Genomic DNA, 16,823 nt, shown 5'->3' on the forward strand with positions numbered 1-16,823 from the left:
ATTGTGTGGTTGGGATTGGGGTGGAATTATTTGTGGGGTATGATGCATGATTAGTTGATTACCATATATGATTGTCTTTGTTTTAGGACACATGTGATAAGGGGTTTGGATATATATGCATTTTCATGATAGTATTTGGATAAACTTTAAACTTATTTAAAAGGGATATTGATTCTTAAAATTATGAATTTTGATTCGATTATGGTATTTTGTAGGAGTATTACAAACTTTATGAGAGTTAAAATATCACAAACTTCATATTTGTGTGTTATTTCTCACTGTGGGTTAATCGTACAGGTCTGCATAAGTTTTTATCCTACTCAGCATAATTCAATCATTGTTCATCGTTGTATTTTGTTCTACCTGTCACGAACTTTAACGATATAAAATATCACAAATGTTACACATCTGTCCACATAAAATACGTTTTACTGAAAATGAAAATGTCTTGTTCAGTTTAGATTAGAAAATAATATATGAAATATAAAGTTTGTGATCTTTTAGATTGCTTTTAAAGTTTATAAAATACTAAAATTAGGTCAAAATTAAAGTTAAATTTGTGAAGGGCCATTAATTGGGAAACTAAAATTGATTATTTAAATGAATTGAAATCCAATAATGTTAGCTTTTTAATGTTTTTAATTAAGAAAACCCTCTGAAACAAGAAAGTAGTTTAGTTGCCAAAAATAGTTTTTCCGACTGCTTTTGGATTTGGGAAAAAGTAAAGTGCTAACTTTATTAGAGTTTGGGCCTCATATTGGGCATAAATAAAAATGTTTATTTGGGCTTAGATTGTATATTGGGTCTAAAATCACACTTTTGAAGCAGTTTCTAAACCATTTTGAAACTGGCATAATTATAAATTAATATTCCTAACTCCTCAACTCACTCAGATAGTAGTTTACAAATCTCTCTCTCTCTCTAGAGAAATAGATATTGCCTACGTCTGTAACAGATTCAATATATTAATGCATGGATGAAGAATCACATTATACCACCAATCACATTGTTCACCTAATAGTACTAATACACAATAAATTACTATTCAATTCGTTACCTTTTAGTCTGTTTCTTGACTGCTTGTTGGTAAACAACCAAGTAGTTGAAATTCATTTTGCTATTTTAATAATTTTGACCACCTAGATTCTAATTTCAATCTTCTGTCGCAATGAATAATAAAAAATTGAACTAATATGGATAAAATATGGCAAATCGTCGGGAATATCCTGAAGTCAAATTCAAGGTTGAATCATGAAATTTGGATTTGTTTGTAATTATATTACGATGAAAACTTTTAGTGAATTGTAGCTGATATGCCAATCGGTATTCGTATATGGATGTTACCCCATAGACTTAAACAATGTTGTCTATTTATACGTAGTAGTACGTCCTTTAGTCGATAATCATAAACAATATTCTATTATAAAGTGACCGACTCTTTTCATCGAAATATAATTTCGAACAAATCTAAACTTCATAATTTTTTTGCTAGTATTTAGAGTTGGAAAACAAATCAAAATTTGAACACATTTCATAGTTTTCAACAATTTTTCCAACTATTTATTCTCCATCGAAATAGAATGTAAAGAAGAATACATTTTATAAACGATGTCGTCTATTCATTTTTTTTTTCAATAAATGATAGTTTCAAATAAATCTAAACTCCTGTCATTTTTCTAATTAGTTTTTACTTTTTAAAATTGAAAATGAACCAAATTTGACAAATTTCATTTGCTGATTTTCCACCCCCAAGTTTCTCCTACCAATTAGGAAAGGGCTTAAAACGAATAAAATTAAAATAATTAATTTACAAATAAGTCCCGCCTTGATCCGCCGTGACGTAGACCCTCGCCGGCACCGCCACGTCGGACTGAATCACAACTTTATTATCCGAAACATTCCTCACAAAATGCCTCGGAAACGACGCCGCATCGCTGATGAACGTGTACTGCACCTGCTTAATCAAATTGGGGAAAATCAGCGCCGCGCCCAAATCCGCCGTCCACGACGGCCCCTCGCCTTCCACGCTCGCCCTCGCCACCGTCGTCTTCACCGCCATCCCCTTCACCGCGTTCCGATCCACCGCCACCTGATCCACCTCACCGAAATTCCCCTCCAATTGCACGATCTCGATCCCCCTATCGCCGCCGGCGAACATATTATCGACAACATTTACGCCGCTCATCACTCCTTTCACCGATTTAAATAGAATAAAAGCATCGCCGAGGAAGAACGTGTTGGCGACGGTGAGCTGCACCGGATCCTCCGCCACGATTCCGGTGTAATCCATGTACGAATCGACGATCCGCGTCTGCGTGAGGCCGGGGAGGCGGAGGTGGATCCCGACGCCGCCGAATCCAGCGGCCTTGTTGTAGCAGTGGACGCCGGAGATGAGATTCGCCTGGCCGGTGACGAGGATCCCGGTCTGCGCCGAGAAGATCACGACATCGGAGACGGTGTTGTCGTTTCCGGCGAGGGCGATCGCCGTGCCGGAGAAGGACCGCTCGCCGGAGTCGCCGCCGGCAGTGACGTGCTGGCCGAGGTAGGAGGTGCGGATGTAGGTCTCGTGGCCGCCCTGGACGAGGATCCCGGTGGTGTTGAAGCGGGTGACGTAGCAGTTGTCGATGGTGGTGCGGAGGGAGTTCGTTACGCTGATTCCGCCGCCTCGGTAGTTGGAGTCGAGGAGGAGGTCGCGTAGGGTGATGAATTCGTAGTTGTACGTGGAATTTGACGGAGATGATAGGTCGAGTAAATAGCCGTCGTTTGGGAAGTTGTATGATGCCGTGAGTGAGCCCCCGTGAATCTGTGACGTCAGTTCAGCTAGTCAAGATGATGTTACGATGACACTAATTTATCGTAAATTGAAAAAACCAATCCAGTTTATTCAAAGATGGAATTTTTATGAGCTAATTGATAAAAAAAATGAAATTTGGTCAAATTATGATCTTATGACAATTTTTATTAGTCTAAAAAACCCACTAAATTCATATCACAACCAATATTAAAATTATCTACATGTAATATACTATTATTCACGTGACATATAAGTGGATTGTCATATAATGATAGAAAATTATAAGTATTTATATTTTAGATATAAATTTAATTTTGTGTGGTCTCATCAAAATCATAATATAGAGACAGTTTTGGAAAATATAAACTCTTAGTTTTTTAGGCTAAACTAAATTTAATAAAAAAAAGTTGATCAATTTTTCTAATTTTTACTACTAGTACAATTTTTATTCAACATGCAAGATCGAAATTGAATGAACGTAAAGGCATTTATGTGCAATTACCACTCATAAATAATGCAATGAAAAAGTGGTCATGCATATGTCAACAGTTCATCTAGAAATAAAATCACATTTTCTATAAAAACAAAACATTTCAACCAAACTGCATCATTTGTCAAAATCAATAGCTCTCAAACGTTCACCTACAAATCACGAATCGAATCTAGGACCCTTGTATTTCTATTTTTAGTTTTTTAATTTAACGAACAAAATTAAAATTTTAGTAACTCATTTTAATACAAGGATACTCGAAACTTTTTATTTAAAGTGACTCGTTTTAACGCAAGTATAAATCAAAACTTACGGCTAAGTTCCCTCTACCAGAGACAGGAAACAATAGGGGGCGGCTGATCAAGTAATTTCCACCGTCAAGATCAACCCGAGCACCGCCAAGATTAACGATGCCCTCAAACAACACCCCTCTCCCGGGGCCGTTGAGGGCGTCACTAATCGCCTTCAGCACCGCATCCGTGCTGTCGTTCCGGCCCGTCGGGTCCGCACCGTAATCCGTCACGTGATATACAACCGGGCCCTACACTAACCGCAGTCAAAAACGGTTAAAGTTTCCCAAAACGGCGCCGTATCGTTTATGAATTACGACTGCTTACTTACCGAAGGTGAACGAGGCGCCTGCTGTTGTAGACTACGCCTCTCCAGAATCCCCTGCATTCGGTGCAGGTGGTCGCGCTTGCGTGAGAACTCATCGGGCCTATTGTAGCCGTACACGTGGACGGCGGCGGCGAAGAGGAGTATCATAGCTGTGGTCGAAGCACCCATGTTTTTGTCGGAATTTGGACAAACTGCGTCGTTTCGTTGTTTGTCAATGTGGGATAAAATGGTCGAAGTATATATAGAGAGAAAAAGAGAGAGAGAGAGAGAGAGAGGATATGGGGCGAATTGATTTAAATTCACGGAAAGATGGAGGCCACACTCTCTTTTGATGTTGGATTCTTGGTGAATTTTTAAGGAATTAGATAGTATAATCATTCAATGCGTCTTTCTAATTTTTGACACAAACTTAAAATTGCCAAATTTTTATGGCTTTGATGATATTTTACCACAAGGGGTACTTAAATGCAATCACACATACTTGCTCCGTCAAGAATTTAAAGAATCTTTTTGACTCGGTGCAAGTTTTAAAAAACCGTTGGACTTTAGGAAAGTGGTAAAAATGTTAGTGGAATATTAATTTCATTTTATATAATTTTATAGTGAAATGTGAGCGTAACGATTTAGTCCATCGTAGGTCCACCTACAGTATAAAGAAATACTAGTATATATTTTAAATCGTGTGCTGTCGTGGCAAAATGGATCATTATTTTATGATCGAGAGAGTACTTTTCTAATAAAAAAAGTTTGTCCCTATCAGCCGAGATGATCACAACTCACCATTTTTAACAGATTTAATGGATTCCTATAGTCTATAGATCCAAAGTTAATCTCTTACTTTACTGTTTCTGAACTCTAACTATTTATTATCATTTTTACAAAACGAGTACAGAAAAGTAAATGTGACAGTTAATGCGAAATGAATGTAGTAATACAAACTCAATCCCTAATATAAACAACAACAAAAAATGAAATCAACTAATTAGTAAAAAATATAAGAAAAACGAAAACAAATTAAGAATGTATATTCTAACATTATTTCAAACTTCTCATACTAAAAAAATGAGATAAACTATAAAGTATAAACAATAAGAAACATAAACGCCGCAAAATAAACAACTAAATCATAGTCTTAATCTGCGTCAGTCAGCAAATTATTTAGACTAATGAATGAGATGGTAAAATAAAAGTGGCTAACTAGTTTTCTTGGTAAAGTAATTAATTGGTCCTAGCAAAGTTTGACATGTATGTAAGGTATATGTACTCCAAAGGAAGAGTAATATTACTTCAACAATTAATCGAGTACTTCCTCATTTCTCAAAGATCGTTGAGTCATCAAGCCCACCATATTTGTTGGTTTGGTGATTCTTTACTTTCTACCTTCAATTGGCTTCTAGTTGAAGTTTTCTCTTACATTAGAACATATCTTAGAAATTATTAATTGTACTTTGAAATAAGAAGGGAGTAAAACACTTTGAGATCAATTGTGTTACTATAAAATTGAGTTGAAATTAGAAGTCGAATTTCGATAAAGTGATATGAACTATATAGTTTTGTTGTGATTTGAATTGGTCATTTTACTTGACATCACAATATGAGAAATGGCCATACTATATTAGGAAGTTAGATGTCCTAACGCAACGATTCGATGCATTATTCACCACAATATGTTTTATTTTTCATTTATTTCTTGCTTTATGGAATTGGAGAAATAAAAAGTTTAAGTGGCAGGTGAAAATATAAAGTGTAGAGGGGTAATTAATGGCTTTATGTATGTTAGTTGAGTATTTTTCAACTCCTCAACTGCCTCCAAAGAATTTATAGCCAATGGGATAGTTCACAAACCCAAAAAGAAAATTTAAATAAGGAGTAGTTTGAATTTTACCTCACACATATACCAATTTCATCGTGTTAAAAATAGAAAATACTCCGTATATATAGATGATGTTTTTTCAAATATAAACATAAATAAATACAGTTTTTTCATTGTGTTAAATAAATTATGTTGAATGCGAAATTTTAATAGTGATTTATTGTAAATCTGGGGCAGTCATTCCATTTAATTAAAGGGAACCAAATTACCAAACTATACTTAGGTCTGAAGAATTTATAATGCAATGAAACAAACTTAATATGGGCGATTTTCAACATTTTATGCTGTTGTAATATAACGTATGTCTACTTTTGTGAAATTTTTAATTCAAACGAATATAAATTCAAAGGTCGTGTTTCGAATTCGAGATCTTTGATCTCAGATATTAGCATACTATCACTAAGTCAACTCACACACGAATTGTATCTTCTTATTTTTATGTTGTAACTTGTAAGATATAGTTCAATTTGTTTTTGTAGGGCAATTTGTTTGAAAAAAAAATGTGATAGGACAAAATTAGAATAAATGTAGTCAAAATAGGAAAATTTAGTGTGTGGAAAAATTGATTACAGGTGAATTAGGCCAGTCAAGAAAATGAGATATATCTAAACCCATGATTTTGTGTGCCATATTAATATATCCTAGAGTATATATAGCATGTATATCACACTAATAAATTAGTATCGATGATTTAAAAGGCATGTGCATACTTGATAAAGATAACATTTTTTCTAACCAAATTAACATTGGATGAAAGAAAAGTATTATTATTGTAATTTGGATATGAATCATGAATATTGCCGAGAAAATTTTATTTTATTTCACTAAATCTTGATGTTATGGGCCTGAGCCCTTAATTGTATGGGCTTTTTATGCATATTTAATTTACATTTGAACTGGGCCTTTCTCTCGAAGAGAGGATTATAATTCTTTGGATTTGGGAAATGTATATGATAAATACCTTTGTAATTTTATCGGTAAATAAAATAGAAATTTTAAAGGATGTGTCGCAATAAATTTGAAGTCAAGACACGATCATTTTAATTTTACATATTTTTTTTATTACAAATATATACGCTATATTTTAGTGTTACAGTAATAGTAGTAGTAAAAATATGTCTATCTTAAGCCATCGAGAGCAAAATGTATTTGGTCATATTCATATCAATAGAGAAATATATCGTTTTTTTACTCCCTGCGTCCCATGTTACTTGCACTGTTGTTTTTCGGCTCGTCACAAACTCCTTACACTATTTATAGTTTAAGTTAGAATTAATACATTTAATTAATATGTTAGTTTAAGTTAAGAGCTCATTTATTAAATGATGTCTAATTACACTTAAAATTTTAATTTAATTACATTAAAAAATCAATCCCAAATTTACGGCCTAAAATAAAAAGTGCGAGTAACATGGGACATATGAAGTATTACAAATATATGCATATCATAGTAAAGGGTGAAAGAGTCTCACTGTATTATAGTGGATATAAATCTATATATTTTTTATTATAAATTTGTGTAAATTATCAAAAGAATGTTATTTCTTTACTGAATCGATGTCCAAAACATTATAATAACAGTTAAATCCATATTTTCTGTGCGTCACTTTGCGATTTGAGGGTAGGCTTACACCTATGAATAATGAATAATATTACATCCATCCCATAAAATATAGATAATTGAAATGCCATGAAAATGAATGCATAATTGGTAAAATAAGAGAGCGAAAGAGAATGATAGTTAATTTAATTTTAGTGGATAAAGGAATTCACATTATTATTAGGGTTGAATGAGGTGTAAAGGTGGACCATAGTGATATAAATTGAAAATAAATTAATGTATATAAGTATTGAGTTGTGAGTTGGGAAAAATTTTCTATAAATAAAAATATCGATATTTTTATGAGACGACGTAAATATAAAATTAAAATGCGCATAGTATAAAAATAAAATATTAGATTAATAATTAGTGGTGTGACATTGATTTCCATAGTAATAGTTGTAATAAAATTGTCGAATTGTACTTTAAATAAAATAAATTGCACATTTGCATGAGAAGAGTCCGAGTGGGCTCCCCTGCCATGTCGCTTTGTTTATTCATCGCTCAATGATTCCGACGAATCTCTCATTTTAATGCGTAAAGACCATTTTGACCTCTCAAGCATGAAATTATAAGCGTTTGATTTTAAAAATTTTATACTACCAAATTTTTAAAAGTGCCTAAAATACTAAAGTTGCAGTCATTTGAGATAGTCCAACTTTTATGTTGAATATGCAGATGAGAAGAAGCTTTTGCATTCGGAAATACTAAAGGATGAGGCAGTGGCAAGGCTTTTTGAGCTTGGAAAGGTATGGATTCGAACTTTCTTACATGAGAAAGTGAAAAATGAGTGTTTATGGAGTGATTGTATTGAGTAGAGTAGATTGTTTTATCCTTACTTTTTCAGGTTATTGCATTTAGTGGTGATGAGGAGGGAGTTGGGTTTCAATCCACCTTCTTAGGAAGTGCAGCCATTGCTGGTGTATTACCCGTTTCAACGCTGCAAGTGCACGATAAAAGGTCGGTGTCCCTAACCGAAGAAGTTAAGTATGACAGAATCTCAGAACCGCCTGACCATATATGACACTTCCAGTGGTGTAACAGTGCAAGGCGCAACTCCATTGATATCTCCGAGGAGAATCTCTTGCAACTCAAGTACGACCCCGAATCTGTCTATGGCTATGTTGAGGTATACAATCGGGATTCAAGAGTCCATTTATGTAGACATGTCCCTGATATATCTTCTGCTTCGTAGGTTCATATTGAACAGGGACCGGTTCTTGAGCATGTCAGCCTTCCTCTTGGTTTGGTGAAAGGCATTGCAGGGCAGACACGGTTGAAGGTAACGTGGCCTTTACAAAAGTTGGTGAAATATAGATGCCATTTTTATATATTAATTTTATAATAAAATGTGAGTAAAATGAGTTATTGTTATGTAAGGTCTACTTACTATTTATGGTAAAAAGTGAAATTGAATAATTAATGAGTGACGGACGAAAATGACAAAAGTGAACAATTAATGGGGGACGGAGTGAGTACATAAATCAGCTTAAAATTCTTGAATCAACTTAGCTACCAAAGTTAGTGTTAGTGTACAATATATATAATAATATTAGTGCAAAGTTCCTATATTGTTCTAAAACTATGTGAAGCAACTTCAAATATAAGAGGATTGAGCTTACTTCAAACAATGTAGCTACGCCAGCTGCTGTAGCCGAACTTACTTCAAAGAAGGTAGCTGCGCCAACTGCTGTAGCTGGTGGACGACGTGGGACATCCTAGGGCGCATCGATGGTACGTGCTGAGTGCAAGAATATACAAGATCCACAACTTTCTGGATGGTTCCGGCTTCTGGAATTACGGAGGTAGAAGATGATGTTACCACAGGATCCAAAAGCTCCAGATAGCGATGGGATTGCACTAGCGGCGTGGCCCACTCAAAGATGCTTTGCCAACCTACGGAATCAACAGCCTGTGCAGGCCTGCGTCCACTGACAATCTCGAGGAGAAGTACCCCAAAGCTGTATACATCGCTCTTTGTTGTGAGCTCGTTTCTGTAGACGAACTCTGGAGCAAGGTATCCGTGAGTGCCACCAGCCATGACTCTCCTCTCGTGCATCACCTCCCATGGAACAAACTTTGAGAGACCAACTCCCATGAGATGGGCACCGAAGTCTTCATCGAGAAGAACATTACTTGCGCGGATGTCCATATGCACCACCTGTGGCTTCACCTTGTCATGGAGGAACCTATTAAGTAACAGAAAATAATTTATTCAACAATAAGTAAAAGTTTAAATTACAGGAGCACAAGTTTTCACTTACGCTATTCCTTGAGCAAGATCCGTAGCAACCTTCATTCGCATTGCCCAATCCAATGTCCTCCCGCCTCTGGGAACATGGTGCAACCATCTATCTAAAGGTCCATTCGCAATGAACTCATACACAATATAACGATCACCATGACCATAACAGCATCCTTTAATAGCCACCAGGTTTGGATGATGCAGTCTAGCAACCCGTCCTATTTCAGAATAAAACTCCTTTTTCCTCTGAAAACATGATCTTTTTAACCTTTTCACTGCTACCCTTGAGCCATCAGGTAGAAGTCCACTATATGTTCCGCCTGTTTTTGCATCACCAAGTAGACGGTTCCCTTCACTGAAGTTCTTTGTAATTGATTTGAGCTCCTCACGCGTAAACACTTTCCATGGTGGCGTAACCAATGCCAATTCTGCCGGATTAGAAAGTTTGCGAGATCTTTTGCGCCTTTTATTACGTCGATATACAAGAAGCCATAATACAACAGCCAGAGTAGTGAAAAAGATCAGACCGCTCACAACAGCAAGGATGATAAGATATTCCTTGTGGCAATGCATTCCACGACATTTATTTTCTGAAATTGAAATTGGTTCAGAAGTTAGTTGTTGATACTTCTACAAAATTTTCAAGATAAGTACTAAAAGAGCTAGCTGAATGGACTGATAGTTATCGAAAAATCACATACCCAAATCAAGCATGCACAGGGATGCATGCAGTCCATTGCATCCTTGAGCCATGAGCAATGCACTTCCATTATTCATCACCAATGTGCACAGATCGGACACATTGCTGCTCGAGCAAGACTGATTGGTGCAACCGGATTGGGTCGGCATGATAGATGAATTCAAGTATGATGTATTATCAGACCATTTCCAACCTCCACTGATGAATCTCCTGCCAATCCAGCAACCACTGGAGCTGCCATTACACAACTGCTGAAGCTCATTTAGTTCTTGCAATGATGTAGCAGCTGCTAGATGCCCACCGTAAGAAATGCATTGCTTCTCGGATTCATCCCACGATTCATTGCTTGCATTGAATCTAACACACTTAGTACCACTTAGGTTGATTTGCCAGCCAGCCAGGCATGGCGCTGAAAACCATCCAGATAACATTTCTAAGTGAAATAGGAGATCATTGACAGCAAAAGCAAAATTCTTCAAGAAGACAAGAACAAGCACATTGACTGATTAAGTAGCTCTAAGTCAGAACCAACGAAGACTGTAACATTTAAACTCCTACTTTTTTTTTACCAATGCAACTAACTAAACTACTACATGAGTACTCCAAAAAACAAAATCATCTGCTTCTCAATTACACAAGAGGAAATTAAAACCTACAAACTAGCTCTTCTTTCAGATAGCATACAATCTAAATTAAACGATCCGATCCTAGTAGAAAGAAATGACTAACCTCTGCTTTCAGTTTGATTTGAAGAAGGCGCTACAACAGTGTCCGCAACAGACTCGTTGATGACCTGCGAAAACAGGAACATAAAGCATTAACTCATCATACAACCAACTAGAGCGAAACAAACTGAGCAAACAAGCTAAACGCATAATAAGCTGAATCGCGAAAATCAGTGAGCATACCGACCGAGTTGGAAGCTCCGAGCGGAAGCAAGAGGCATAAAATCAGCAGCTTGAGAGCCTGTGCGTGGACTGTGAGCTTGAATTCCATCAAGCTTTCGCTATTTCAGAATCGAATCAACGGCAATCAAAGGCAAAAATCCAACAAATTAGAGCTGATGAACCAATCGCAAGCATGTAAACCGACATAATCGCAGCTGATTCGATGTGCAGCTCATGTCGAAGGCGCGAAGCAGAAGAAGAGATGAGGAGTGGAATTAGGGTGTCGACATTAAAAGAGAAATGAAGATAGAAGTAGACTAGGGAGTTGGAGTTGGTGACTTTTCTGAAAACTGCAGTTAATTCTCCACCCGTACCCGTGATAATGTGGGTTGCTGTGCCGGGTCATCTTGACCCGGTTGCCTATTTATCAGATAGACAATCGTAGTTGGACCGAACCGACGATCACGGTTACGGTTCCTGAACAGTAACCGGCCTTCGCGGTCTGAATTATAACCGTCTTATTGAGTTACACAGTCTGGTTTTGGGTCAGCATTACATCGATTGAAACTCATTGGTTGTTTGTTGGTTCTAAAATCACAGTTCAACAGTTAACCAACAGTCTTGGAAGTATGCGATAATGCGAGTATAGGGACGTGCTTCGGAACATAAGGCCAACAGTTATATGTGTGTTTTCTGCATGAATATTGCATTTTCCATAAAAAATCACTTGACTTTGTGACGATTCTAAATTTTCTTCTTTATTTAGAAAATTCATTTTCAGCCGTATCAACAGTTCTGAATCGTAATTTCTTGTTTTTTAACCGATGGCACAACTTGATTTATGCTTCGCTCGTGTTGATATTATACTTCATTCGTCCACAAATAAGAATCTTATGTTTTTTTTCCGTAACTAAGTTTAAAGAAGTACTATGAGATGGAAAAACTTGTAGGATGTGAGTCTCATTTTATATTATTCGTCTTGAGGAATAAAAAGTACGGAGTAACTTATAACGAAATTTGTTTGTCTTGAGGAATAAAAAGTACGGAGTAACTTATAACGAAATTTGTTTGTTTTTCTATAGAGTTTTGTTTTCTATGATATCATTGTGAAGTTGTGTTTTGCCTTTTCTAATGAAAAAAATGATAAGTTCCAACATTGAGCATGAGATTCTATATTGAAGTTACTATCAAGGATGGGCTTTTTATAACTTGGACTTGTAACCTAATAAGCCCATTATAAACGAGAAAAAACATTAATTATTAAATTTATTCTAAAAAAACTCGAAAACGTAGAGAGAGAGAGGAGAGAGCAATGGCTCAGTCTCACTGCGTAAACTCTCCGACCACTCTCACCGGAAAGCTCTCCATCAGAGCTTACACTCCATCTGCGTCCCCACACTTCCTTAGAAAGTCCATGTCTAGCAACTTTAATCTTAGGCGGTGTTGCTCGATGGTAATTTCTGCATCATCGTCGCCTTCTTCAGTTTCCGGCGGACCCCCAAAATCGCTATTGTTGGACAACAGCGAACGCAAGAATGAATTGATGGATGCTATCAAAAGCTCTCTATCCGATTGTCTATCTGAAACTCACCTCGATTCAGCTGTTCCCGGTCTCAATTCCAAGACCAGAGGCAAGGTGCACTTACTGCTTATATTTCACTCTAAGTTAGGGTTTTCTGCTTAAATATGAGTTTTTATGATTGCTGAGCTGAGTGACGAAGTGTTTGGCTCCTTTTTTGTTTTTTTATTTTATGAAATTTATAGTACTTAGTTGTGAAAGTTGGCTAATATTGGATTGGATGAGGGGAAGCTTAATATAGGGGGTTTGTGTAGTTAAGTTAGGTTTATTTTACGAATGTCGAGTCTTTACATATTTCTGGCATGTTTTATTTCCACAATGAGCAAATATGATAGAATTGAGTTTTTATTGGTTCTTGATTATTTGATGAAATATAATGCTATGGAGGATAAATGAAAATTGATTGATTTATTTGTTTATGTGTTTGTCACCCTCTAAATGTTAGTCTTTACATATTTCTGACATGTTTTATTTCCACCTTGAGTGAATAATATAATTGAGTTTTTATTGATTTTTGATTATTTGATGAAGTAAATCAGTTTAGTAGCTGAATGCCGGGGATGATGAAAGGTAATTGGTTTACTTATTTTTTGAAGGTGAGGGATATCTATGATGGAGGAGACTATCTTGTCCTGGTCACAACTGATAGGCAGAGTGCTTTTGACCGGGTTCTTGCTTCAATTCCTTTCAAGGGACAGGTATTCGTGCCTTTTGTTTAGTCGCTTCGTCTGCAAAAGACTTGGATTAAATTGTGTTATTGTGCTTATATGTTGATGTTGATGGTGCAATATTGCTTCTTTAGGTACTGAATGAAACTAGCCTGTGGTGGTTTAATCAAACTCAGCACGTTATTCCAAATGCAGTTGTGTCATCTCCAGATAGGAATGTGATGATTGCGAAGAAATGCTCTGTTTTCCCTGTTGAATATGTTGGTTAGTCTTTCTAAATCCATCTTCATCCACCCCAAATCAGAGGTTACTTGGTCTGAGTGTTTTAGTTCCTTCTAAGGAATAATGCTTCCTCATGCATTGCCGTATTTAGCTGTTTTATTGAACATTGATGGTGCTCTTTCAGTCAGAGGGTATGTGACCGGAAGTACCGATACATCACTCTGGACTGTCTACCAAAAGGGTTTGCGGAACTATTGTGGCAATGCGCTTCCTGATGGTGAGGTCCGTAATTGTGTTAGAAGTCCAAATTGTTCGAGTATCTTGTTTTATTCATAGGTATGCGCTTGTCTGCACAGGTATGGTGAAAAACCAAAAGTTGGCAGCAAATATACTCACACCGACTACTAAAGCAGCAGATCATGATGTTCCCATAACACCTGAAGAGGTTTGGGATTCTTGACTTCTTTATTTGTCGCCCATTAAGTTATTCCCCCGTTTCTGATTTTGAAATAATCATCTCATACAAATGGTAGACACTTTTTCTACTCCAGTTGTGTAATTTAGATCAATTAGCCTGCAGATTATCCGGAGTGGGTTGATATCTGAATCCGACTATACTGAAGCAAGTAAAGCAGCACTAAGACTGTTTGAGTACGGGCAGGTACTCAACTCTCCTTTATTCATCTTCTCTTTCTATTTTGTGAACTCAATCATTCATCTTCAATAGTCAAGCAATTATACTTACTTTTTGCAAAAACTAACCAATAAGGAACTGCAATCTAGTGTAACTGTTCTTTCACTCTTGTTACAATGGCATACTGTGTCACATCAAACTCATCGTTATGTACTATAAAATGGGATTATGGTTTCTAATATGTATTCCTTAGACGCATCAGGCAAAGTCAAGCCACGCAGTCTTTACTCTTCGACTCTTTTTTAGCTCAAACTAATATTAATTCGGTGCATTAATGTTGTAGCATTTGCTCTTGCTTCAGCCTTTTGTTTGCAATGAGCTCGGTTATTCTTGCCCGTGTTTGATTTTTACTCATACTAATTCAATATGGCAGCGCATTGCTTGGGAGCATGGACTGATTCTTGTGGATACTAAATATGAATTTGGTAAAGGATCTGATGGTGCAGTGCTCTTGATAGACGAGGTTATTTTTCTTACCGAAGAACCTTCAGCAGCGATACATTGATACAAAGCTCAACTAGATGGATTTAAGATGATTTTTTATGTTTTCAACTCTTTTAGGTGCATACACCAGACTCAAGCAGATATTGGATTGCTGATTCTTATGAAGATCGCTTTCAGAATGGCCTCGAGCCTGAAAACATCGATAAGGTTTGTCATGGTTTCTTGATGTTTCTACTTTTTAAAGTTTCTCTTCGGTGATGATATAATCCATCTATGGAGGTTTTTTTGTAGGAATTTCTGAGGTTGTGGTTCAAAGACAATTGCAATCCTTACGAAGACGAGGTAAATCACATGCTACTATTTTTCTTGTCGTCTCGTCCCTGTCAATATGCACATGTTGAACCTAACTCACGAGAATGCTTTGTTAGGTTTTGCCCGAAGCACCCACCGAGCTTGTCTCTGAATTATCTTGGCGGTATGTTGAGATTCGTGCAGTGTTGATGTACTATTTTTTAGATTTCTGAGAGTTCTACTCATTTCCTTACAGGTATATCCACTTGTATGAGACGATCACGAAATCGAAGTTTGAACTGCCCTCGACTAAGGTATAATACGGCGCCTTTAACATCAGCTTCCTACTGCTAAAGACAAGTAGTGAAGCCTCCTATATTTTGCTTCTGTGCAGGAACCTATACATGACAGGATATCCTCGAACGTTGCTCGTGTCCTCTCGTCTCTTCCGTAGAAAACCACCAGCATTCTGGTCCTCTCCTGCTGTGTTCGTTCGTGTTCGTGTTGGGGGTCGTGAAATCGGGGAAGCTGTGTTGTGTAATTTGTAGTTAGATTTTCATTTGGGAACATGCTTTATATAAACTTCACCGACTTGTTAAATTTCATAGGAATTGACATGGTTGAGGTTTGTCTTTGCATACTGATTCTAAATTTTGTTTAGGCCCATGATTTATTTTAAAAATCGTTTCTTGAGGATTTTATTTATAGAGTATTTTATTTTCTGTAAAGTCTTATACTGTCGTCAAAATTTGATTTTTATTGTAAAGTCTTATGCTTTTGTCAAATTTTTAGTTTTATTTTTTTGTACTGATTCACATGCTGACATGACTTGATAATTTGCTTGAGTGACATCGTCGGTTGTCAACAAAAACAAAAACGACATCACATTATAAATAGGGAAATGATATCATATTATACTGAATTAAATAATTTTATTTGGTGTAGTTATATTTTCTTCTCTTCACCCCATTTAATCTTCATATGAACTCTAACTTAAATAAAATTATTTAAATTAGATTTGTCAGGTTATTTATTAAATAAGAATAAATTAGTACTACTAAATAGCGCTAATATGCACATCATAATTTGAAAAAAAAAAATTACTAGAATTTATAAGCAAAATATCCTTATTTATTTGTAAAATCTGAATAAAAAGATTTAAAAAATTTTGTTATGCAGTAAAATCATATAGAATAGTTTGATTTCTATATTTTGATGGGTGTATTATATTGCTAACTTATCCTTAAATTACTAACTACAACTAAATGATAGACATTTGATCATTAAATCAAGGCATAAAATCGAGTATCAATGCAACGCGCGAAAAATATCAATTACGACAAAAAATTAGTTATAACTGACTTTTAAAAAATATCTCTAAACTTTAAATAATTATAACTATTTCAATTTAAATTATTTTCTCACACAATATATATCAACTTAAAGATAATTTTATAAGGATCCCAACAAGATCTCAATTGCATATGTTTCGATTTCCAAATTTGAAAAATATTTCTTGAATTTTCGTATATTTTTACTAGTTGATAATGTCAACATATATAGCAATCATAATATGTCAATATAATGCATATACAATGTCAATGCTAAATTGTGTTAACATATTCAAGGATTATATTGATATTTTTTATACACTATATTGACAATTTTTCCAAAACCTTAAATTTGATGATTCTTCTTATCTTTATAAATTTAAATAA

The 16,823-nt window shown here is 35.8% G+C and overlaps 3 protein-coding genes across 4 annotated transcripts; 1 reads left to right on the forward strand and 2 right to left on the reverse strand.

Annotated features, from left to right (window-relative positions):
• Nucleotides 1–1,707: 1,707 nt before the first annotated feature.
• Nucleotides 1,708–4,188, reverse strand: LOC121773566 (polygalacturonase QRT3-like). The gene is made up of 3 exons (XM_042170452.1): nt 3,906–4,188; nt 3,598–3,825; nt 1,708–2,803 (listed from the first exon to the last, which is right to left on the reverse strand). The coding sequence occupies exons 1-3, from the start codon at nt 4,068–4,070 to the stop codon at nt 1,808–1,810; spliced, it is 1,389 nt and encodes a 462-aa protein (XP_042026386.1). The 5' UTR covers nt 4,071–4,188; the 3' UTR covers nt 1,708–1,807.
• A 4,663-nt stretch (nt 4,189–8,851) lies between these two features.
• On the reverse strand, nt 8,852–11,546 carry LOC121775335 (C-type lectin receptor-like tyrosine-protein kinase At1g52310). Its single transcript, XM_042172411.1, has 5 exons — nt 11,233–11,546; nt 11,050–11,113; nt 10,322–10,729; nt 9,640–10,210; nt 8,852–9,564 (listed from the first exon to the last, which is right to left on the reverse strand). Exons 1-5 carry the CDS (start codon nt 11,314–11,316, stop codon nt 9,036–9,038), a joined length of 1,656 nt encoding a protein of 551 aa, XP_042028345.1. The 5' UTR covers nt 11,317–11,546; the 3' UTR covers nt 8,852–9,035.
• Nucleotides 11,547–12,472: 926 nt separating this feature from the next.
• LOC121775567 (phosphoribosylaminoimidazole-succinocarboxamide synthase, chloroplastic-like) lies at nt 12,473–15,833 on the forward strand. Of its 2 annotated transcripts, none has more exons than XM_042172650.1 (12): nt 12,473–12,843; nt 13,383–13,484; nt 13,589–13,718; nt 13,861–13,953; nt 14,033–14,121; nt 14,257–14,337; nt 14,744–14,833; nt 14,932–15,021; nt 15,106–15,156; nt 15,243–15,289; nt 15,362–15,419; nt 15,500–15,833. In XM_042172650.1, exons 1-12 carry the CDS (start codon nt 12,520–12,522, stop codon nt 15,557–15,559), a joined length of 1,215 nt encoding a protein of 404 aa, XP_042028584.1. In that variant the 5' UTR covers nt 12,473–12,519; the 3' UTR covers nt 15,560–15,833. The 2 variants fall into 2 exon arrangements, with proteins under 2 accessions (XP_042028584.1, XP_042028585.1); XM_042172651.1 differs by having other exon boundaries at nt 12,616–12,838.
• The last annotated feature ends 990 nt before the right edge of the window (nt 15,834–16,823 follow it).

The sequence above is a fragment of the Salvia splendens genome, chromosome 17, assembly GCF_004379255.2.
Source record: "Salvia splendens isolate huo1 chromosome 17, SspV2, whole genome shotgun sequence".
Classification (NCBI taxonomy): Eukaryota; Viridiplantae; Streptophyta; class Magnoliopsida; order Lamiales; family Lamiaceae; genus Salvia; species Salvia splendens.

Coding starts and splice junctions, on each gene's coding strand:
- LOC121775335 (XM_042172411.1), bottom strand. CDS start 11,316: ATGGAATTCAAGCTCACAGTCCACGCACAGGCTCTCAAGCTGCTGATT. Junction 11,114..11,232: donor CGCTCGGAGCTTCCAACTCG/GTCGGTATGCTC, acceptor CTGTTTTCGCAG/GTCATCAACGAGTCTGTTGC. Junction 10,211..10,321: donor CCTGTGCATGCTTGATTTGG/GTATGTGATTTT, acceptor TTTCAATTTCAG/AAAATAAATGTCGTGGAATG.
- LOC121773566 (XM_042170452.1), bottom strand. CDS start 4,070: ATGGGTGCTTCGACCACAGCTATGATACTCCTCTTCGCCGCCGCCGTC. Junction 3,826..3,905: donor AGGCGCCTCGTTCACCTTCG/GTAAGTAAGCAG, acceptor CGGTTAGTGTAG/GGCCCGGTTGTATATCACGT. Junction 2,804..3,597: donor CTGGTAGAGGGAACTTAGCC/GTAAGTTTTGAT, acceptor CTGACGTCACAG/ATTCACGGGGGCTCACTCAC.
- LOC121775567 (XM_042172650.1), top strand. CDS start 12,520: ATGGCTCAGTCTCACTGCGTAAACTCTCCGACCACTCTCACCGGAAAG. Junction 12,844..13,382: donor ATTCCAAGACCAGAGGCAAG/GTGCACTTACTG, acceptor TATTTTTTGAAG/GTGAGGGATATCTATGATGG. Junction 15,022..15,105: donor AGCCTGAAAACATCGATAAG/GTTTGTCATGGT, acceptor GTTTTTTTGTAG/GAATTTCTGAGGTTGTGGTT.